Source organism: Crassostrea angulata, chromosome 2 (assembly GCF_025612915.1).
Source record: "Crassostrea angulata isolate pt1a10 chromosome 2, ASM2561291v2, whole genome shotgun sequence".
Lineage (NCBI taxonomy): Eukaryota > Metazoa > Mollusca > Bivalvia > Ostreida > Ostreidae > Magallana > Magallana angulata.
This window is the reverse complement of record NC_069112.1, coordinates 36728724-36753500: the sequence shown is the minus strand read 5'-3', so window position 1 is coordinate 36753500 and position 24777 is coordinate 36728724. Positions and strand designations below refer to the sequence as shown.

The following is a 24777-nucleotide window of genomic DNA, read 5'->3' as shown; positions in this document are numbered from 1 at the left end:
AAATCTAAGTAGTCATAAGACCTTTCGTATAAAATCAAGAAAAAGGGGCCAAGACTGTCGTAAATTCTATTACAGATAGTCTAAAACCGATACAGATTTTGTAATGCAATATAGATGCAAAGATGTTGATCGTAACAATATCAGTTTGTTAAACTCATTGTCACACCCTTTAATGAAATAATTAGAGTTTTTAAAGAACTACAATCTTAAATTTTTATGTGCTTTATGTGCTGTAGGTGAAAAAGCAAAACACTTTGTTAAGCATTGTAAAGGATATTGACAATCGTATCCATTATCTGAAAGAAAGGGTTTGAGGGGGAATTGTAAAATTTCATTAATAATTTAATCGTATCATTTAACAAATTGAACGGAAGACCTACTCGTTACTCGTAACGAGATCGTATCTAGTTATTATTATTTTTTTTTCAAAATTTGGGGCACGCGATTTCTCAAAAACTATTCGACCGATTTTCAACATTTTTTCACAGATAATGAGTCATCATCTGAATTTTATATGTTTTTGAAATCTTTGTTGTCGTCACTTCCGGTACCGATTTATCGACCATTTTGTAGTTTTTTACGACCTATTTTGTGCAGAGCTGATCTCATAAACTATCAGAGATATGACTATGAAATTTTCAGGATAGGTAGTCTGTAGTCTGAAGTTGTGCACTATTATTTTGTTTTACGCCAGTGGCGCCATTTCTTGGAGCTCGCCTGGGCACGAAAATTGAGTATGAATTTTCATTCAAAAATTTCAAACGTTTTGATCTGTATCTTTTTATCAGTTGATATTTTGTTAAGATATATATAACAAAAGTGGTAGATAATCATAAGTTCTTTCCAACGAAATCAAGAAAAAGGGGCTGGCCCCTTTTTTTAGGGGCCAAGGCACTCGTAAATTCTATTACATATAACTTAAAAACAATAAAGATTTTGTAATGCATTATAGAAGCAAAGTTGTTGATCGTACCAATATCTATTCGAAAAAATCATTGCCACGGCCATTTATTACGTAATTAGGGATTTTTTAGGGGCCAAAGTACCTAAACTTTGACGAAAAATAACTAGAGAAGTATACATATTTTGTTAGACATCATAGAAGAGAAAATGTTTGAATAAATGATTTAAATTATTTCCACTGATCAAAACACGAATTTCTGTCCCCATTAAGGATCTAGAGGGCTGGCCCCTAAAATATTCAATCATTTGTATCTCAAAAATGATCAACAATTTTACATGGGTGTAAGAACAAAAAATGTTTGTATTCTTAAGACCTTTTCAAAGAAATCAAGAAAAAGGGGCTGGCCCCTTTTTTTAGGGGCCAAGGCACTCGTTAACTCTATTACAAATAACTTAAAAACGATAAAGATTTTGTAATGCATTATAGAAGCAAAGTTGTTGATCGTACCAATATCTATTTGAAAAAATCATTGCCACGGCCATTTATTACGTAATTAGGGATTTTTAGGGCCCAAAGTACTAAAATTTTGACGAAAAATAACTAGAGAAGTATACATATTTTGTTAGACATCAAAGAAGAGAAAATAATTGATTAAATGATTTAAATTGATTCTACTTATCAAAATACGAATTTCTGTCCCCATTAAGAATCTAGAGGGCTGGCCCCTAAAATATTCGATCATTTGTATCTCAAAAGTAAACATCAATTTCAGATGGATTTAAGAACCAAAAATGTTAGTATTCATGAGACCTTTCGTATAAAATCAAGAAAAAGGGGCTGGCCCCTAAAATTAGGGGCCAATAGACTCCTAAACTCTATTACTCATACGTTAAAAATGATCAAGATTTTGTAATGCATTATAAAAACAAAGTTGTTGATCGCAGCAATATCAGTTTGTAAAACTCATTTCCAAACCCATTGATGACGTATTTAGAGATTTTAGGAGACTAAAATCTTAAATCTTTAATGTGCTGTATGTTAAAAAGCAAAACTCTTTGTTAAGCATTTTAAAGGATATTGACAATCGTATACATTATCTAAAAGGAAGTGGTTGAGGGAGAATTTTGAAATTTCATTGATATTTTAATAGAATCGTTTAAAAAATTGAACGGAAGACCTACTCGTTACTCGTAACGAGATCGTATCTAGTTATTATTAAGGTCTTCCGTTTCCAACGGAAGACCTTATTGTTTTCGTACTGTTTATTATTATTTTTTTTTCCCAAATTTTGTGGACGCGATTTCTCGAAAACTACTCAACCGATCTGAACAATTTTTTCACAGATGAAGGGAAATTATCTGAATTTTATATGTTTTTGAATTTTTTGTCGTCGTCACTTCCGGTCCGGATTTACGGTCGATTTTGTAATTTTTTACGACCAATTTTGTGCAGAGTTGATCTCAGAAACTATAAGAGATATGACTTTGAAATTTTCAGGATAGGTAGAGCATGGTTTGAAGTTGTGCACTATATAGTTGTTTTGCACCAGTGGCGCTATTCCTTGGAGCTCGCTTAGGCACAAAAATGGGGTACAGATTTCGAATCAAAATTTCCATATGTTTTGATCAGTATCTTTTTATCAGTTGATATTTTGACAAGACATATAGAACAAAAGTAGTAGAGAATCAAAAGTTCTATCCAATAAAATCAAGAAAAAGGGGCTGGTCCCTTTAATTAGGGACCAAGAGACTCGTAAATTCTATTACGAATAACTTGAAAACGATAAATATTTTGTTATGCATTATAAAAATCAAAGTTGTTGATCTCTACATTATCGGTTTGAAAGAGTCATCGTCAGGCCCATGTCTGACGTAATTAGGGTTTTTATTCTTTATCTTCAATTTTTTTTTTTTTTTTGGGGGGGGGGGGGTAATTTTGAAATTGTATCGATATCTCATGGTATCATTTTATCTAAAAAAAAAAAATCGGACGGAAGACCTACTCGTTACTCGTAACGAGGTCGTATCTAGTTATTATTATTTTTTCCACATTATGTGCACGCGATTTCTTGAAAACTATTCAGCCGATTTCAGTCATTTTTTCAGAGATAATGAGTTATGATCTGAATTTTATATGTTTTTGAAATTTTTGTTGTCGTCACTTCCGGTACCGATTTATCGGCCATTTTGTAGTTTTTTTACGACCTATTTTGTGCATAGCTGATCTCAGAAACTATCAGAGATATGACTATGAAAATTTCAGGATAGGTAGTCTATAGTCTGAAGTTGTGCACTATTATTTTGTTTTTCGCCAGTGGCGCCATTTCTTGGAGCTCGCCTGGGCTCGAAAATTGGGTACGAATTTTTATCCAAAATTTTCATACGTTTTGATCTGTATCTTTTTATCAGTTGATATTTTGTTAAGACATGTATAACAAAAGTGGTAGAGACTCAAAAGTTCTTTACAACAAAATCAGGAAAAAGGGGCTGGCCCCTTAAATTAGGGGCCAATACACTCGTAAACTCTATTAGAAATAACTTAAAAATGATAAAGATTTTGTAATGCATTATAGAAGCAAAGTTGTTTATCGTAACAATACCTATCAGAAAAAATTATTGCCACGCCCATTTATGACGTAATTTAGGTTTTTTAGGGGCCAGAGTACTTAAACTTTGTCACGATATATCTAGAGAAGGAGACATATTTTCTTTAGTATTATAGACGAGAAAATGTCTGTCTTAATATTAATAATCAATTCCACTAATCAAAACGCCAATATCTGTCCCCATTAAGGATCTATAGGGCTGGCCCCTAAAATATTCAATCATTTGTATCTCAAAAATGAAAAACAATTTTAGATAGTTGTAAGAACAAAAAATGTTTGTATTCGTGAGACCTTTCGAATGAACTAAAGAAAAAGGTGCTGGCCCCTTAAATTAGGGGCCAAGTCACTCGTAAACTCTATTACAGATAACGTAAAACCGATACAAATTTTGTAATGCATTATAGAAGCAAAGTTGTTGATCGTAACAATATCTATCAGAAAAATCATTGCCACGTCCATTTATTATGTAATTAGGGATTTTAAGGGGCCAAAGTACTGAAGCTTTGACGCAATATATCTAGAGAAGGAGACATATTTTGTTAAGCATTGTAGAAGAGAAAATATCTGTATTGATGATTCTAATCGATTCCATTAATCAAAACACCAATGTCTGTTCCCATTAAGGATCTAGAGGGCTGGCCCCTAAAATATTCTATCATTTGTAATTATAAAATGAACAACAATTCTAGATAAGTGTAAGAACAAAAAATGTTATAATTCGTGAGACCTTTCGAATGAACTCAAGAAAAAGGGGCTGGCCCCTTTAATTAGGGGCAAGACTGTCGTAAACTCTATTACAGATAACTTAAAAACGATACAGATTTTGTAATGCATTGTAGGAAGAAAGTTATTGATCGTAACAATATCAGTTTGTAAAACTCATTTGCAAACCCATTTATGACGTAATTAGGGATTTTAGGGGACAAAAATCTTAAATCTTTAATGTTCTGTATGAGAAAAAGCAAAACTCTTTGTTAAGCATTTTAAAGGATAATGACAATCGTTTACATTTTCTGAAAGGTAGTGGTTGAGGGGAATTCTGAAATTTCATTGATATTTTAATGCTATCGTTTAAAAATTGAACGGAAGACCTACTCGTTACTCGTACCGAGATCGTGTCTAGTTATTATTCTTTTTTTCCTTACACATTTTGTGCAGACGATTTCTCAAAAATGGCTCGACCGATTGCATTCAAATTTTCACTGATGATGCCTCGCTATCTGAAGTTTGTACCGCCGTGATATTTTTTTGAAAATTTACTTCCGGTCGGAAGTTATTGTCAAAAAACGATTTTTTAAAGTCAAATTGTCTGTCAGGTTTCTCAAAAACAAGTAAAGATATAGAGCTGAAATTTTTAGATATGATAGAACTACCGTTTTTCTGGTGTACCTCGGTATAGAAAATGTCTGCCGTCACTTCCAGTCGTCACCGGAAGGAAATTTCAAAAATTGAATTTATTTTTTGATATTTTTTTTTGAAATTTTTACACCTTATAGTGACCTTTTCACTGATTTAGAATATGTAATTTGTTTTAAAATCGATCAAGGCATTCTCGAGAAATTAAGCGTCCAAGTTCTGAAGCGAGAGTCCGAGTAGCTCAGTCGATAGAGTCATGGACATGGCCCAGGCGACCCGGGTTCAAGCCCCGAGTGCCGCAAATTTTTTTTCTCTATTTTTCGCTTAGATCTACGATTTTATCTTTGAATTAATAAGTTTAATCTAATCTATTCAAAAATTGGACGGAAGACCCACTCGTTGCTCGCAACGAGATCGAATCTAGTTTTTTATCTTTATTTCTTCCCATTTTTGTGCACGTGATTTGTCAGAAAGCGCTCGGCCGATCTCCATCAAATTTGCAGGTGTGATTGATAGTGGTCTCCACCTGATAGCAAATTTTTTGCGTTAATGACGTCACATCCGTTTTTTTAAATATTGAGATTTCTTTAATTCGTATATGGGTATTTTGTCTGCGGACGTTCTCCTAAACTATAAGAGATATAAAGCGGAATTTTTTACGGTTGGTATAAGAAAGATTGAAGATTTGCATGATTGTTGTTTTATATGTCTAGCACTTCTAGCGTTAAAGCTCGCTAGGGCTCGAAAATTGACATAAAAAAGCATCGTAAATTTTTGGGTTTTTTTTCTTTATCTCTTTTCTGGAAAATATTTTATTGAAACATGTAATGTAAAAAACGTTTAAATTTACAAGACCTTTCATTTGATACCAAGACAAAGGGGCTGGCCCCATATATAAGGAACCTAGATGGCTCTAAAGTATGTTATCTATAGCTCTTTACCGAGGGATATTTTGTATTAAATTATAGAAGCTAATAGGTTTGTCTTACAGTTATAAAGCCCGACAGCAGAACGATTTTTTCATGTGTTACGTAATTAAGACTTTTTAGGGGGTCAAAAGTCCAAAACTGTGATCACCTATATCTCAAAAAGGAAAAATATCTTGAAATGCGGTATAGAAGAAAAGATGCTAAAAATGATGTAATTAACAACATGCAACCTTCAAAATTTAGTTCAGCGGCCCCAATAGGGAGATAAGGGACCGGCCCTTAAAACGTTTCTTTTTTCTCATAAATCACAAAAACGGTAACAAATTTCTAAATATTGTTGATCTTTTAAATCAAATGACCTTTCATTTGGTACCAAGATAAAGGGTCTGGCCCCTAAAGTTAGGGACCTAGAGGGCTCTAAAATCTTTGATCTATAGTTCTTCGCCGAGGGATATTTTGTTATAAATTATAGAAGCAAATATGTTTATCTTACAGTTATGTAGTCCAACAGCATGACGATTTTCTCATATGTAACGTTATTACGGCTTTTTTGGGGGTCAAAAGTCCAAAATTTTAATCATTTATATTTCAAAAATTATGCAGCGGATTGAACAATTCAGAAGAAATTCCTGAGATCAAGCGGCGAGTATAACCTGTACGGGGACAGTACACAATACAAGGGATAAAAGCAGCCGCCCAATATTTCTGTTGCCTGCATATTTCTTGCTTTTCGTTTAGTCTGTATCTACAATAGCGTGTGAACTACTTATGAATGTTAGAACTGTGGAAATTACTGTCATCAAATTTTTACCGAATAAATTTACGTGTTACTGATTTCGTTATTTCTACATTTATAAAGATTTTATCAATCCAGCTGAAATAAAACAGTCAAACATAATAGTAAACGACACGAAAAAACATTCTCAACACTGAAATACATGGTTAAAATGCATCAGTCATTGTTTTAGGACTTCCCCTAATTGTTGTTAACTGAATCCGAGATTCACACCTCAAAATTCTATTTTCGATTTATTTAAGACGAAAATCAAGCTCGGGTCTTTTCACACACCCCCCCCCCTCCAGACACAAACACGCATCAATATTTCAAATGACCTCGCACTGTTACCAAACCTGAATAGTCAGGCATCTCACACGTTGTTTTTCATCTCATACAAAAACTCAGCTCCTCTCCCGGGCGGAAACTCCCAAAAATCAAAGACAAATTCGGGAATTATTTCGCGTCAGCCATGTTTTGAGACACCTGCAAAGGCTGTTTGTTCTAATCTCGCCGGGGCCAAGATTTGTTCTTTCTCTCTAGTTCTTTCTCTCATTTTTATCTAATTTTCTAACTAAAATATTCAACATAAAAGTGTGTTGGACTGTAGTACAAGTTGAAAAACACTCTTTAATAAAGATTTAGACAAAAACAGTCTTTTATTATTAGGGTCTTCCGTCTTCAGCGGACGGAAGACCTCCTTGTTGCCCAAGATCGTGTCTAGTTATTATTAATTTTGTTTCCTTTTTTTCCCACAAGATTTCTCAGAGATGGCTGGATAGATTTTTGTGAAATTTTCTGGAATGAACGATAATGACAATATCTCGAGGCTTTTTTTCATTTTGTCAAAAATCATTTCCGGTCGTCCGTTTCCTGTCCCGCGTTGAAAAAGCTTGTATCAACGAGATCTCAGAAACGGTAAAGACTTAAACATAAAAACTTTGTGGGATGATAGACCTATACATGTAGCTGTAGATGTGTTTAAACTATTTTGTGTTGTTCGTCGTTACTTCCGGTTGTCACCGGGAGCACATAAAAAATAACCATTTTTACGCATTTAATTTCTTTTCAATAAATTTAATATGTAAGTATTAATCTATAAATAGGTTATCTATGCAATGTTAACTCAACAGAAACATTCTATTTCCGGTGAGATATCTCAAATATCTCAGGTAGCTTTTATGAAACACATTTTGTACGAACCAGATCTCAGAAACTATAAGTGATCAAAGAACGAAACGTTCATGGATGATCTACATTTGATTGAATATGTGTTTAACCGGTTTCGTTTTGTCTTCCGTCACTTCCGGTCCACACAGGAAGAGTTCAAACAAATCGAAATGTTTATCAGTTTAACTTTTTTCCTTTGATATTTGTAGTGTGGTCGATGAAAAATAAAGTTCAAAGGGCAAGTATACAAAAAATATTTTATACAATTTACATTGAACACTTCCGTTTGTCCGTTTCCTGTCCTGCGTCGAAAAAGCTTGTATCATCGAGATCTCAAAGACGGTAAAGACTTAAACATCAAAACTGTGTGGGATGATAGACCTATAGCTGTGGATGTGTTTAAAATATTTTGATTTGTTCGTCATAACTTCCGGTTGTCACCGGGAGCACTTCAAAAATAACTACTTTTATGCATTAAATTCCTTATCTCAGTTATTATTTCTATTAGTTGATAATCCTGTTTATATAACAATCTTAGAATTAAATATTTTCATTTCATCTTCTCATTTTATAAGTTGACACCCAAAGCGCCGTAAACTGTCAATACATGTGTATGTTTTAAATTGAGAATTGAACAAATGTCGGGAATCAACTAACAAATCTATTTTTCCATTCAATAATAAAATTTTCATTCATATATAAAGTTTGTGCTGCGTTAAAGCAATTGGAATTATAACGTGTTAAGTCAGTATGCGTTTCCTGTGCATACATATAATTTTTAAGTCATGATCATTTTCTGTGTATACATGTAGTGATTAACAAACTCAGGGTAGAAAACGAAATGCCCTTGAGGGTTTTTACACCAATTCACGACAAAAAAAGTCTATATCGTGTACGGCTTCGTCAAATCGCACAACACCTTACAAGAGAGAGAGAGAGAGAGAGAGAGAGAGAGAGAGAGAGAGAAAGAGAGAGAGAGAGAGAGAGAGAGATGTTTTTTTATCGACATGAAATATCAACAGCAGAACTTTCAAAACACGTGCTTAATTTCTTTGAAATGTGTAAGAACATAAGAACTGTTTAACAACATTTAACATTTCCTTCTCAAAAAAAGGATCTAGTTATTCTGTTGAGAGAGAGAGAGAGGGGGGGGGGGGCTCGGTCGCGAGCGAACGCTCACCTCCGCACGGCGGGTAGCTGGTACACCATCACGACAACATGACAAGGGATACCCACAATATCTTTAGATTACATAATTTTATGCAACTCTGGGTATCTCTAAGGCTCCGTACTCTCTATTTGTTATAATTCAGTTCAGAGAGATACACGTTAATTTGATTTTGTGCATTACGATGGGGAGTATTCGAAGGTGGCAAAGAAGTTGATGTGCAAGGAGAGGCTAGTAGACACTCGGTATATTCCATCTCTCGCAGCTTGGCCCTCATGTCCTGCTCACATCCAGCATGCAAGACCTCAGCTCGATCGACTTTCTCAGGCCGGCCCCACTGAACGTCATACTCATTTCCACACTGAATATTCAAGTCAGACTGAGTCTTGAAGAACACACGGCTTCGCACTTAAAGATAGTCGTCGCAAACGTAACATATTAAAAAGTGGGAATCCTCGCACAATGACAAACGACGAGCCATACTTTAAGTAACGCAACACAAATTCACTAAAACGTGAATTCACAAAAAATATTCTTTACACGTAGAAGACATTATAAGAAATGAACGGAACGTGCTAAAAATACCGGGTTGGTAATTTTATAGGAAGCCCTAATTTTTAATCACTTGCTCATCATTAGTTGACACGCATGGACTTCAACAACAAACTATACAAATGTAGGCGGACCAATTATTTGTTAAGAAAACATAATCACACTGCGTACACATTTATAATTTTATTGTCAATTAAAATAATTGCATGATAATTTTTAATTTAACAACCTTCTTAAAATATGATAATGGATTCGAAAATATTTTATTTGCAATTGCTGCACAAGTATTAAATTAAATATTTAAATAATTTATTTAATAGCTATTAAATTAAAAAAAAATAGTAAAAAAGACTCCAAGTATTTTGATTATAATTTCTGTCAAAATCTGGTTAAATATCGTCATTAGATATAAAGAAACATGCAATTTATTTGTCATTCGGGGAGATAACTCCCGCTTTTATACGATACTTTTCCAGCGATAAATTTACCGTGGCGGGGACAGGTAGATGATGAGTTTACCGTGATGGGAACGCGGTATACCTGTCTCACCTGGCCGATCACCTCGATGTGTTTATACCGTGACGGGGCCCGGGAAACACGGGATCAGCGTTGCCTGTAGGTCAATTTTACTGGATAAAGTGTAATCTCTTCACTTTTTTAAGTGTAAAATTTACATATTGAAGTGTGAATATACAGATTCAACAGTAACATTCAGAGACTAAAGCGTACAACTTACTTAATAAAGTGTGTAATTTAGAATTCAGTGTAAATTTTACAGTTTAAAGTGTAAAATTAACATATTAAAGTGTGAATTGTACACTTTAAAGTGTGAATTTTACAGATTGATGTTTAAAATCAAGAAATAAAAGTCTGAATTTTACAGAGTATATTTAAGATATTAATGTGTATAATTTACAGATTGATGTGTAAATTTTACAGTTCACAGATTAATGTGTAAATTTTAAAGATAAGAGTGTGAATTTTATAGATTGAAGTGTGAATTTTACACTTTTATCTCTGTTAATTCACAGACTAATGGGTAAAATTAACAGCATTAAGTATAAATTTAACTGATTAAAGTGTATAATCTACACATTGAAGTGTTAATTATATACTTTAAAGACTTGATTTTACAGATTGGTGTGACTAATAAACAGATTAAGGTGTGAGTTTAAAGGATTAAAGTGCGAAATTTAAAGTGTATAAGTGTATAATTTACATATCATGTGTAAATTTTAAGGAATGAAGTGTCAATGTCACAGATTAATGTGTGAATTTTACAGATTAGTGTGTGAATTTTATAGATAAAATTGTACATATTATAGTGTAAATTTTCATAATTGAAGTGTAAATTTGCCGATGAAAGTGATAATTTTACGGAATATTTTGTAAAATTTTACATTATACCTCACAGATTAAAAATTAACCTTTACAGAGTAAAGTGTAAAATGTACAGCAAAGCTTTATCACAGGTGTTGCATACAGCACAAGTATGAGATAAATATAAGTTTAAGATAAAATATTTGGTAATGAAAGATGTTGCGGATGCATTCTTCAAGTTATTGATACTATTATAAATATATTATTGGTTGTACCCTTTATTTTAATCAATGATGCTAGACCATATAAAAGAGTGTTTAATATAAAAAGCAATATAAACATTGAATCTGAATAAAATGAAATCATTTAAGAACGAAGTCATTATTTTTAATTAATACATTTTTTCCAATGTGCATTTAATGTTTTGTAAGTAAAATATGTTGATGTACACCCATAAGACACCTAAAAATGATACAAAATAAAACCAACATTAAAGTGCGTTGACTTGGTCTCAAATTTTACGCACTTAAATAAATTAATTGCGTTTATTTTATTCCAAATTGAACACACTTTGATTTTGCGGTGCCAAACGGGTGAAGCAAAACATCGATATGCTGAATTATGTGCCATAAGAATAATGTGTTTGTGGTATTATGGTGTAACAAGTTATTGTAAAGGCAACGAACATTTTGAATTACGATTACTTGTTATTGAAAAGATACCTGTTTATTATATTACAGTACCAGAACCGCAATTTTTTCGAATGTAAACGATAGAAGAGGATTCAAGAACGGTAGGATATTATTAACGCATGATAGAACAATATACACGCACAATAGGATAAAATTGATACACGATATGAAAGGATAAACGATGTTCATTATAAACGTATAATAGCTTTAAATGGTCTTCTCGAATGAACTGATAATGGCAGAATTTGAAAAGGAACACGTCCAAGAAAAGATTTATGTAGAATTTCTTTTTAGTAACAATTACCTAGTTGTTAGTCGTCGTTTATTATTCATATAATGTATAAAAATGACCAGTAAAATTTTTATTAGCTTAAATGTTCAAATAATTTTCTGCATCGTTAACATTTTTTTCTTTACCAAACACCCTAGACGATCGCCGCGAATATTTCAGCCTGAGATCAAATCACACAGAAAATAGCTGGTTCTATTATAAAAAAAATCCGACTGTTGTTCAAAGTAAATATAAAATCTATCATAAAAATAGTTCTTTTTGTATAAGAAAATGATGCATTAAAACAAAATATATTACATACAAGTTTAATACATATTTACGCAAATATACATTCCGCGTACGATTTGTTATTATTGTTTTCATAACCACTAAGCCTACCTAAATGCCGGGAACATTTCAGACGGAAATCAAATATCAAATGGAAAATAATGGGTTCAATTAATATACAACTCTGATTTGATGAAATATAAATTATTTCATGAATATTTTTTTCTGTAAAATATATTGCAAAAAAAAAATCAACGAATTTTATCTTATACGTGTGGTGTATATTACCCGTGTGATAAACCTTTGCTATATCAAACGGCTGATGCTTTATCAAATACTTCCGGTCCGAAATATTTCTGACACAGCCTCTCGCTTGAACGCTTCAGTGACATATTTTCGAAGTATTGCTAGTATATTTTCAACTTAACTATTTCTACTACAAAAACGAAGAATTAAATTACAAGTATGAAGGAAAACATATAACTGCGTAGCACAGGCGTCGGGACAAGGGAAGGGGGAGCTATTGTGGGTGGGGGCTTCTTGTTTGTCAAGATTTGTTTTAAATGTTTAGCCCCATTCCAACTTTCAATTTGCTTTCTGTAGTTTATAAAACTGCAAATTACGTTAACTATCGAGGAGATCATCCTGACGATGCGATGGAAACAAAGTGTACTGGTTGTGTTTATATAGAAGAACTAACCGAAATAATGTTTCATAAGACTTTGATTCCACCACCAGTAAGCATCCTTAATCACTATTTTCGATTTCGAATCATTAGTCTAGTGTTTGTTTTATAAAACATCAACAACTGTTCCTCGTTCGAGTCAATTCAAACTAACGAGCATTCCCAACTATGTGTATGTCAACAAACTTGATTATTTAAGTCTTCTGAACAGTATTTCCTTTAATCAAGTGAATAATCTCTAAGAAAAATTATTTAGAGCTAAAAAATATTTCAAGGTTTATATCAGTGAAACTTTACTTCAAAATAGTTAAATCTGTCTCAGAAATGACGTACTATATTGTATTGCGCAAGGTCACATTAACCGCATAACACAACGTTGCATCATCGCTTTTAATCTTTGTAAAAAATTCATCCGGGTCATAGAAGGGACTTTCTCAAAAGCTTCATAATTTAAATCAAATTGTATGAGATAAATAGAACATCTATAAATATGTGATTTTATATTTGCTTTATCCAACTTGTTGAAATGATTATATTCGGCCGGCAAGCTTTGCGAATATAAACACCATTTCAACGAGTTGGATAAAGCAAAGATATAATCACACAGTATACATGTAGGTATCCTCTTTATATCAAATGGCATATGTTTATGCAAGTACAGTTACACTACGCGTACGATTTAACGTATTCGATGTACAGGTAAAAATGTTAAAATGTTCCTGATAGGGTTAACGCACGATAGGATACGATAACCGCACGATAGAACAGTATGTACGCACGATAGGATAGGATTAACGCACGATAGGATAAAATTAACGCACGATAGTACAGTATACACACACATTACGATAGAATTGATACACGATACGATAGTATAGGATTGTAAAACATAACGTTGCGGGTACTGTATCTTAATTCAAGTGCAAACTATTATGCGTTAGGCCAATTGTATTTTTTATTTATTACAAATGTGCACGCAGGACAGTTAAGGCAACATTTTGCTATAAAACAGCAGTAAAAGGAGGTCGTTTTGCTTTTGTCTATTCATTTCTGCATAATGAGTAGTTCTAAACTATTTTGGGTGTTATTGTAAAGATATGGCTCTCCTTTACTTGACCATGTCTAAATTTGTCGGTCACGTGACTTTTTAGGGTCACGTGGGCGTCTTTTAGAAAAAAATCGTCAATGCTAAAATGAGACAAAAAGTTCAAGGGCAAGACAAAGAAATTTAAGAGTAAGTAATATGGCAACATATTCAAAATTATCCATACATCATAGAAATCAATGCTCATTCAGTTGTAAAGTTTACTAGTTATGTAAATTTCTTTAAAAACTGGCTACTTGTTCCTAAAATAGAGCATTTTTGTATATTTTCATTAAAATTACATAGTAAACCTTCATCTCTCAACAAATGAGCATCAGTTTTTACAAAGAACCCGTAAAAGGGAAGAAAATCATACCAAGTTTAATAATATCTATAGCCGTCTTGCACTTGAACTTTTGCATTTAATTTCTAAATCTAGAAGTCCTCTCAAATCAATACACATTTCAAACGCACAAGTGATCCCAAAAGGGGAGGTAACTCTTTGAGCGATAACTCTTTTGATATAGGCGCGATGTCATTTTATCACATAATCCGAATTAATTTTAAGATATATTTCAACAGTACATTATGTAAATGGTTATTTAAACATAGTGCTTCTGTTTTATTTATTTTAAAAGAGACAAGATGGCTACGATGAATCGTCCGCATTTCCTCTGTTGTATCATGGATGTAAACAAAAAACCGTTGTGTATCAGTTCTCTTGGTTATTGGTTTCTTAATATTTTTTCAGTAATGGGAGAAAAATATATAAAGAGCTAAGTGTACACAATTATTTGAGGGATTAGATGTCAACAGAGACAAATGAAGCCCCTGATATTAATATACTAACGAAATTGTTCTCATAATATATATTTAAAAATAGGATATGGAGTATTTTTTTCATTATTTATGTGCAGCCTTTGCCCAATGACTGCATATTCTATAGCACTGATTGGGTCTGTTAATATTATTCTTGGGAGGGGGTTCAAAGGGGTAACTTTATTCTGTTTGCCAGGGGCCAGGTACCATGGTGTTTTACTATGTAAATTGTGAATTAAATTAGAATTTGCCACGGGGACTATACATGTAGATCTGCCCATGTATGAGGCCTTTTCCCATCCCCCATAAGCAATCAACAGTATTCACCTTTGTATTACACATGTTAGACTTGTAATTTCGAATTTAAACACTCATTAAAATTGACTTTTATTTTTATTCAACACATGCAGAATGATTAAGATTAAGGAGAGGGGGAGGGTTAGCATATCTATTCATTCACAAAATAAATTCTAAACGCTCATTTCTCATTACCGAGAAAGGAAAGAGAGTGTGTAATTCCTGCAACAAGGCGATCAAAAGCCATTTTTGGTTCACATCAATATATTGAATTTAAATAAGTCTGAATTCTCCTATGTGAGAGACTCTCTCTCCCGCCCATTTACATACCATCCCCTTTCCACTTCTCAAACAAAATTATATATATAGAAACAATTATAATTGGTTCATTTGTTTTATTAATTCAAGAAGATAAAGGGACTTTCTGAAAAAAAAATTCCGTGACAACATTTAAACCTGACATATGCATGCAAACTCAAAATTGCAATTTCTTTTTATGATGTCAATGTGTTTATTGTATGACTTCTTAGTTCTGGTCCTCTTCTCTCTTCAAAAACACAGTCTTCCTGTTCCTAAAGTTCAGGTTTTTCTTTCCATCATTTCATCTTGTATATGACACCAGGATAAGGATGCTGGTAAATGATCACCATTAAGAACATCATTTATGTAAATCTCAAGACAAAGCAGGTACCAGCTAAAATGAAAATTATATATATTTCAGTAAGTTTAACTTGTTATCAAAATGGCTGAAAGACTGAAATGGAGGATTTTCTACAATTTGATAGTCAATGGAATTTATTTATCTTAATAAACATTTCATTATGTTTAGATGTGCATTTATGGCACAAATTTAAATACAGCTTTTCAGTTTGATCCATTTGAAATTATTCGCATCCTCACCCCTGTAAGTGCATGATATTAGTTTAATTGCACCCCTTTATTTTACCCGGCCTGACCTTAAAAATGCATCTCTCTCTCTCTCTCTCTCTCTCTCTCTCTCTCTCCCTCTCTCTCTCTCTCTCTCTCTCTCAGACACAACTGATTTGATTGATTGATATTATGTAATGCTGGTGCAGTCAGTGTGAATTAAAACATACCATGTATTGTTGATGAGCAATATTCAAAATTGTAGATTTATAAATAACATAGGTTTATATCAATCATTTTAAAACATTAAATGAAACCATTCGTACTTGAAAATACTTTTTCTAATTGAATTGTCTCATAGAATAATCAGATTGGTCATTACTTCAATGATAAATTATTGAACTTATACATGTATGTTATTTACTTACATTTTTTTCCAGCCTTTTTTTTAAATCAGTGTGACACTTTTCAAATTACTCTGCAAATAACAAAATATAATTATGAGAAGTCATACAATTTAATTTACATGCATAAGGACATGTCAACAGTAATTTGAACATTTTTGTGAAAGGTCTACATATATTAGGCATGGATGGGTAAAATGACCAACACTTCAAATTTTATTTGAAAGTTACATATGCACATTCTACACAAACAATACCATATATGACCATGAATGTAGATTCCTTATTTAGAGAAAATCAGATGGAGACACGCAGTCATTTGTTTATTATTATTTGGGTTTTTTTTATTACCAATAGTACAGCATCATAAGTATGAACCCAGGTGACAAGATTACAAACAGTGTTATGGTAGTAATATACTAAGTTCTAAAAACAAACTAGTAATAATTAAGAATTAATGTGCATAAACATCTTAATATATCAACTGGATGAATGTGTAAAAAATATAAATGAACTGTCATGGAAGAATTTTGAACACAGTAGAAAGGTGTTATTGATCAGCTGTTCATCAATTTCCAGAAAATGAAATCAGCATCTTTTAGCCTGCACTGTACTGATTTTCAGAAAATCAAATCAGCTGTTTTCACACAGTCTTTGTATTGTTTACTTACAAATTGAAATAAAAACAAACAGCTGTGTAAAGCTAAATATTGTCAGTACAAGTACTATGAACTGATTCGTGTCGATTGGTGAAAATGATCAACAATTTAACGGACTGGCAATAAAGCTACATGTACAATGTACATTGTATAGGCCTAAATGTAAACAATGCAGTCTCTCCTCATGTTTTGAACGAAACAACACATTAAGTCGATCAGAAATGCATCAACAGTATAAAATCACAATAAAATAGTTATTGAGCTATCTGGTATATTACAAATACACTGTATATCTATTCTACATACCTGATAAATCATCAAAAGATCGCCATCATCGGGAATACCAGCTACACGTGTTTACATCGTCTGACAAGCGCTTTTGGGACGCAGATTCACACCCATACGACAGATGCGTTATGGAAATTCTTCGTATATTCTGATTGTTGTAAACTTATAAAAACACACATGAGTGATTCGTAGTTATATTTTGCTTATGAAGTATTAAATCAGTCGTATTTTATGCTTAAACTGCTGTTTTCGGTATATGTTCTATATATGGTAATACAGAGGCGGGGCGTATATTATGACGTCATAACTCATTATCCCTTCATTAGCATATCAAAACGATGTGTTGCCTTATCTGTCCTGCGCAAATGTTTGTTGCAGGGTTACATTATGAAACAACAGGAAACTATACAATTCATTTGGTGTACAAACAACATTTTCTTGATTTTTGTTTTTCAGTGCACTATCCCAAAAAATAGATGTACTGTTGAAAAACCCTACATGTTTAAGGTCTTCCAGTTATTATAAAAATAGTAACAGAAAAAAAATAATATATCTGCGTGTTAACATACATTTCATTAAAAAAAACGAATTTGTTTATTTTTTATAGATAAAAGAACAGTAAAAATTACACGTTAAAACTATTTGAAAAGAGAAAGAAAAGAACTAAATTTTTAACCAACACAAAGATGTGAAAAAAAACGACAGTTAAATTATTCCAACAATTGGGATGATGGCATTGACAACACTATCACAAAAACAATTGAATTTTGCTCGTTTTTCAATACTTTGCGTTGATATCGTCAAACTTCCCCTTGTCGACATTTTGGACATATTTGTCAAACCCAATGAGCTAGTGAGGAATATAAGAAAATGTCATTCGTTAAAAACTGGAGAACACAAACTAAATGCAAAACAATGGGCAGAGTGTCGTTGCTCTGACTTATCCCCAATAGTGATTGATTATCCTAATTACAAGGATTTTGATGTAACTTTGCTGTACAAACTCATAAGGAATCTATGTCCTTCACTGGAACCAACAAACAAATGGGGAAACAAACCAACAAGAAAAGACCTGAGTGTTGGGGACGATATCGAACGAATTCGAGAGCTCAGAAACGCATGCTTTGCACACACTGAATCAGCAGAAATCTCAAACGACGACTTTGAGGAGCTCTGGAAGGCTGCAAAATCTATGATTTTTAGATTGCAAGATTTTACGACAAGCAAAGGAGTTGACGCCGACTACATTCAAAGGATTTTGAATTTACAAAGAAAAGCTTTGACTTTTAAAGAGTACATTTCCTGCAGACAACTTCCCGGAGGTAAACAAAGCAATTTATAATAATGTTATCACATTGGACTTTGCCTAAAGCAATATCACATTTTTAAGCGTTTTACTTATAATAAAATTTAATGTAAAATTTTATTATTTTGCTTCAGCAATTTACATTGGTGGGGAAACAAGCGTACCTTGCGGAACAACAGCTCACTTTATAGCTGCAATTACACTAGAACAAGTAGATCATTTGCCAGTCAGCTGGGACAGAGTAGAACGATTGGTGAGGACACAGATAGACATAGAAGATGAGAAGTACAGGGGAAGTGACGATACGCAGCTCATTATCCGCAACGTGTGTAAGGAAGATGAAGGAAGATATCAAGCGGTTATCTCACGAAATCAAGACGTCAAAATATTTAGTAATGAACTTTTTCTACATCCAATCGGAGGTATTCAATCATTTTGGATGTTTTTACTTCCTGAAACAAGTTTTGTGGTTTTTTTTAAATTTTTTTTTGTTTTGTTAATTGTTTAAGTGTTAGGGGTTGTGTTGTTTTTTTTTTTTTTGCTTGTTGTTTTTGTGGTTTTTTATGTTGAGTGACTTTACAAAAAAGACAAATATCAAACGACGAAAAAAAAAGACTATACGTTATTTAATATTTTTATTAAATCAACTGAAATTAAAATCTGCACACATATTTTTTTGATTTCTAGGTTATGGTGTTTCTGATGTTATGGTACAACAATGATATCAATTTAATGTAATTTGTTTGCAAAAATTGAATAGAATTTGTCTTTTAAATTAGAATACAACATTTTGAAATTACTGAAGTTATAAAGTGACAATTCCTTTATTTGTATAGGAAAATCAGCTAATGACAAAGGTTATTTTCCTTCAAATTTTATATTCGCTAAAATAGTTTTCCTTCATTATAGAACCACCGTGTTTAGAAGAGTTTGAGTTAAAAGTTACGTCACAAAACGAAGAAATTTTTATACACTATGTGTTTAAAGACTTGGGATACTCTTCTAATGTTGAAAAAATAAGATGGACAAAGAATTCATTAACGCTAGATCTGTCAAACAACAAATATGGTGAAGGACAATCAACAGAGAATTGTATTACAATTACAAGTCCAGGTGAAAAAGACATAGGAGAATATACCTGTATAGTTTCAAACGCTGCGGGAACCGTTTCAAAGAGTGTGAAATTAGGTTTGTAATTATACGCAAAATATATTTATCATTAATGCCTATTAAATGTTGTAATATTCTTAAGCAATTTAAATTCGGTGATTCGTCATTTCTAAATACAATGTGGTTATCTTTATAGATATTTAATACCATTAGAAACAGTACAGGAAATATTAATAACGGTATTTTGTAAAAAGAAGAAAATAATAATAATAGTGCAACTGTTTAACATTAATCCTTAACAATAGATTTGTTCACACTGATACGGATTCATATTGCGTTTTTTATTATTATTTTTTTTTTTGGGGGGGGGGCTGTAGCAAATGATATACATATGAAAGTTAAATGTCCGAGAACTAGTCATTTATACACTGTAAACATTAATTGAATGCATTTTTAATTATAGACATACCAAGTGCACAGATACTGTCAACAACAAAGGTTGGTTTTGGGTCAGATACTAGATTTGACTGTCTTTTATCTGGATACCCTCTTCCTGACAAAGTGGAATGGGAGAACAGTCTTGATGGAACAACTTTTAATCCTATTGATGTTTATAAGAATAAATACTTTGGGAGCAGTACTGATCCATGTTCTCCGTTTTTACTTGTACGGAATGCCACTTTAACGGACCAACAATATTATCGGGTCGTTGTGTGGAATGTATTTGGAAAGTGCACGAGCAACAAAGAATTTTTACAAGTTACAGGAGGTATGTTGGTTTGTTTACTTGTTAAGGTCTTCCGTTTCCAACGGAAAACCTTATAGTTATCGTACTGTTTCTTATTAAGGTCTTCCGTTTCCAACGGAAGACCTTATTGTTTTCGTACTGTTTCTTATTTTTTTTTCCCCCAAATTTTGTGCACGAAATTTCTCGAAATCTATACGACCGATTTCAACCATTTTTTTCACAGATGTTTGGGGGTGTTCTAAACTTGATCAATATTTGTTATTTTTTTCGTAGTCTCTTCTGGTACCGAATTATCGGCCATTTTGTAAATTTTGACGACCCATTATGTGCAGCTATAAACCCAGAAACCATTACAGATATGACTATGAAATTTTCAGAATATGTAGACTATTTTTTTGAACCTCAATAATGACTATTTTATACTTTGTGGAGATTTTAACCTTGCTTTAAATCCTGTGTTGGATACAGAAAACTAAAACAATGTTAATAACCCAAAAGCAAGGGACAAGGTTCTTGAACTGATGAAGGATTTACAACTAGTTGATTACTATAGGATTCTAAATCCAAGCAAAAGAGTATTTACTTGGAGAAAAAGAAATCCTCTAAAACAAGGCCGACTTGATTATATTCTAATATCTGAAAGCTTGTCAAACATGGTAGAAACAATTTCTATTAAACCTGGTTATAGATCAGATCACTCTGCCGTACTTTAAGAGTTAAAATTCAATAAATTTGTAAGAGGCCGTGGGCTATTGAAGTTTAATAACAGTCTTCTGACAGATAAAACTTACATTGAAAAGGTTAAACAAACTATTCATAAAGTCCAAGATCAATATCTTTATGATGATGATATAAATCATTGTATTTTTCTGGAAGTTTTACTTATGGAGATCCGTAGTATTACTATTTCATACTCTTAATTTAAAAGGAAAGAAAGAGATAAAACTGAAATTACCTTACTGAAAGATATTGAGAATATTGAGTCACAGTCTTATATTGATTTTGAGCTTTTGCATGAAAAAAAGTCTGAACTTGAAAAAGTTACAAGGTCATATTATAAGATCCCGGGCTAAGTGGGTAGAAGAAGGAGAGAAACCAAGCAAATATTTCTGCTCATTTGAGTCTCGCAACTTTCTAAATAAAACTATTAAAAAAGTTGAAACACACAACAACACTATATATGATCAAAACAGTATCCTTCATCAGGTCAAAATATTTTATGAATCTCTTTTTTCTTGTACAGACTCTGATCTTCTAGATATTAATCTTGAAGATATAATAAAAACTGACATTCAAAGGTTAGATGCATCCACTTCAATATCCCTTGAAGGCGATATATTGGAAAATGAGATTTATAATGTGTTGAAAAATATGAAAAATAACAAATCTCCAGGGAGTGTTGGTTTTACTGTTGAATTTTTCAAGTTTTTCTGGAAGGATTTCAAACATTACATTGTGTCTGCGGTTAACCATATTTTTGTTAAAAAAGAGCTCCCTATATCACAAAGGCTAGGAATTATTACATGTCTACCAAAAGGGTACAAGCCCAGACAATATCTGAAAAACTGTCGTCCAATTACCCTGTTGAATGTACTATACAAATTAATATCAGGATGTCTCAGTTATAGAATTAAATCTGTTTTAAATTGGTTGATATCAGAAACTCAGTCTGGTTTCATAAAAGGTCGTTTTATAGGAGAACATACCAGATTTGTTTATGATCTACTGTCTTTTACTGAAACAAAAAATTTACCTGGTTTACTTGTGCTTATAGACTTTGAGAAAGCTTTTGATTCCATATCTTGGAAGTTTATTTATAAAGTTTTAGAATATTTGGGTTTTAGGGAAAATATGATTACATGGATTTAAATTTTAAATACACGGATCAAAGCATCAATCGTGCAGTGTGTTTTCCTTTCAGAACAGTTTGATATATATAAAGGATGTAGACAGGGGGATCCTATTGCTCCATATTTATTTATTCTATGTGCAGAAATTTTAGCAATTCTAATAAAACAAAATACAAGTATCAAAGGTATTGTGGTTAATAGTAAGGAACATAAGATTATCAAATATGCAGATGACACAACTTTAGAACTTGATGGTTCACCAAATTCATTTTTTGCTGCACTTGACACTGTAGATTTTTTTTCTACTTTCTCAGGACTAAAGATCAACAGCTTGAAAACAAAAATTGTTTGGATTGGTGCTAAAAAAATTTCTAAGCAAGTATATCACCATACTAGATGGAAACTAATGTGGGGATTTACAACATTTAGTTTATTGGGAATATAACTTTCTGTAGATTTTGAAAAAATAGTTAACCTAAATTATGATATCAATATACCAAAAATTAAAGCTATGATACAACAGTGGAACAGGAAAGACCTTTAATTGATCGAGTCACTGTAGCCAAAACATTACTTTTTCCAAAGCTTAACCATTTTTTTTTATTTCTCTCCCAAATCCGGATAAAGAAACTTTATCTTTTTTAAGTAATCTTTTCGATGAATTTGTATGGAATTCAAAGATTGACAAAGTGAACAGACAAATTATCACCCAAGATTATTTAAAAAGGGGATTAAAAATGCTAGAAATTAACATTTTTTTAAAGTCATTAAAATGCTCCTGGATTAGGAGACTTTTTAAAGATAAGAAACCATGGATGGACATCTTTTTTGAAATGCATGTCAATGTGGTTACAAAAAATATGCTTGATTTTGGTGACAAATATATGCATAATATTGTGAAACATAGTAATGTTTTCTGGAGAGATGTATTTCAGTCATACTTAACAATATTTCAAGCTTCAGATAACATACTATTTAAGCAAAAATTTTTTTCTATGCCAGTTTGGTACAATACAAATATATGGTTTGGTAATAAAACAATTTATGTCAAATTGTGGTATGAACATGGTGTAAAAATAGTTAGTGACTTTTTGAATAATGATCGAACTTTTTTATCACAACATGATTTTGAAAAGCAATTTAGCTTGAAAAATATTTGTACCATGCAATTTAATAGTGTTATCAGTGCAATATCTAAGTTTTTCAAGACCATGTCAGTTAATAGATCTGATGTGAGTAAAGATTTTTCACCATTTATTCCTTTTTATTAGCTCATCTGAGCTGAAAGCTCGAGTGAGCTATTCTGATCACATTTTGTCCGTCCTCCGTCTGTCCGTCCGTCCGTCTGTCCGTCTGTAAACTGTTTTTACATTTTGAACTTCTTTTCAAAAACCGCTTATCCAATTTCAACCAAATTTGACACAAAGCATCCTTATGGGAGGGCAAATATAAATTGCAGAAATAAAAGTCCGATTGGTATTCAAAGCGGAGAAAACTTTGAAGCTGTAGAAAAAGTGGGGTGCATTTTTAAAAATCTTCTTCTCAAGAACTACCGAGCCCAATTCAACGTAGTTTAGCATGAATTATCCTTATGGGAAGGAAAATATAAATTGCAAAAATTAAGTGCTAATTCTGTTTCAAATCTGAGTTATTACGAAAATAATAATAAAGGAAAGGCGTGTTTCAATCAGTTTAATAGCTTCGGGTTCGGCATACGGTAAAATGGGTAGGCAAGACTTGGCCTGAGGTACTAATCTGCCAATCTCATTAAAATTTCAGGATATTTGATGGACCAGTATATTTGTATTCGCTGTAAATATTGCTGCAAAATAATGCGTATTTGGGATTGCCGATCTGCCCCTTTTTTTTATTTTGCCACGGCCCGGGTTTGCATACCCATTTTACCAAGACTCGTATTCCTTACTTCTAAAACGAGGTTCTATGTTTAAAGCAGCCATTACATTATACGAAAAAGGGTCGATCTGACTATGATGAATTTGCTTGTTGTGCAACAGTTCGCGTATGAAGGGAAATTTTTGAAACATGCAAAATATATTGGTGCCGATTTTCTGAAGTAAATTGAGGCTAAATATTTCAATGCGTTGCCAGTTTTCACACATGACGTTGGTGTTAGCTTGTTTTGATTTTCGTTTCGTTTTCATTATTTATGCTTTGTAACCTGGGAACTATCGTTTGTATTTCGTGATTTTTACGTATCAAATCAAACAGACACTTCGGTAAATCAAACAGTTAACTGTTTACCTGCGCAAATTAAGCAAAATCTGATGTATCAAAAAAGTACTGAAATACAATTCACTCTATCGGTAATTCGGCATTATCTTTTGCGTAATGGTAGATTAATGCAATAGGTTTTGTTGAGATGCTGGGCATTTTGTCAAGTTTATGCAGTTTAAATAGAGTTTGATATCGCTGACGGATATATGTAGGTATATACATGTATATATATATGTATATGATTCATTTCGAAAAAATAAATTGTGTTCTTTATTTGTTATAGTGCATGTTTCTTGTGTTTTATTATTTACAATTTCTATTTACTAACCATATTTGAGTGTTAAGCTTCGAATTATAAGCAAGATACAGAGATTTGCTCACAATTCTATGTTTGT

The 24777-nt window shown here is 32.4% G+C and overlaps 1 protein-coding gene and 1 long non-coding RNA gene across 2 annotated transcripts in view; one reads left to right on the top strand and one right to left on the bottom strand.

The window, feature by feature from the left end:
- Nucleotides 1-14780: 14780 nt before the first annotated feature.
- LOC128173073 (uncharacterized) lies at nucleotides 14781-17493 on the bottom strand. Its single transcript, XR_008242425.1, has 3 exons — nucleotides 17152-17493; nucleotides 16211-16260; nucleotides 14781-15609 (listed from the first exon to the last, which is right to left on the bottom strand). It is a non-coding gene; the product is annotated as an uncharacterized LOC128173073 (long non-coding RNA).
- Nucleotides 17494-17751: 258 nt separating this feature from the next.
- The window catches only part of LOC128173363 (uncharacterized), an 86539-nt gene continuing 79513 nt past the window's right edge, over nucleotides 17752-24777 (top strand). Inside the window, exons 1-4 of the mRNA XM_052839045.1 lie at nucleotides 17752-18455; nucleotides 18574-18861; nucleotides 19349-19627; nucleotides 20013-20318. Coding sequence (XP_052695005.1) covers nucleotides 17861-18455; nucleotides 18574-18861; nucleotides 19349-19627; nucleotides 20013-20318 — 1468 coding nt within the window. The 5' untranslated portion in view covers nucleotides 17752-17860. The remainder of the gene's footprint in view (nucleotides 18456-18573; nucleotides 18862-19348; nucleotides 19628-20012; nucleotides 20319-24777) is intronic.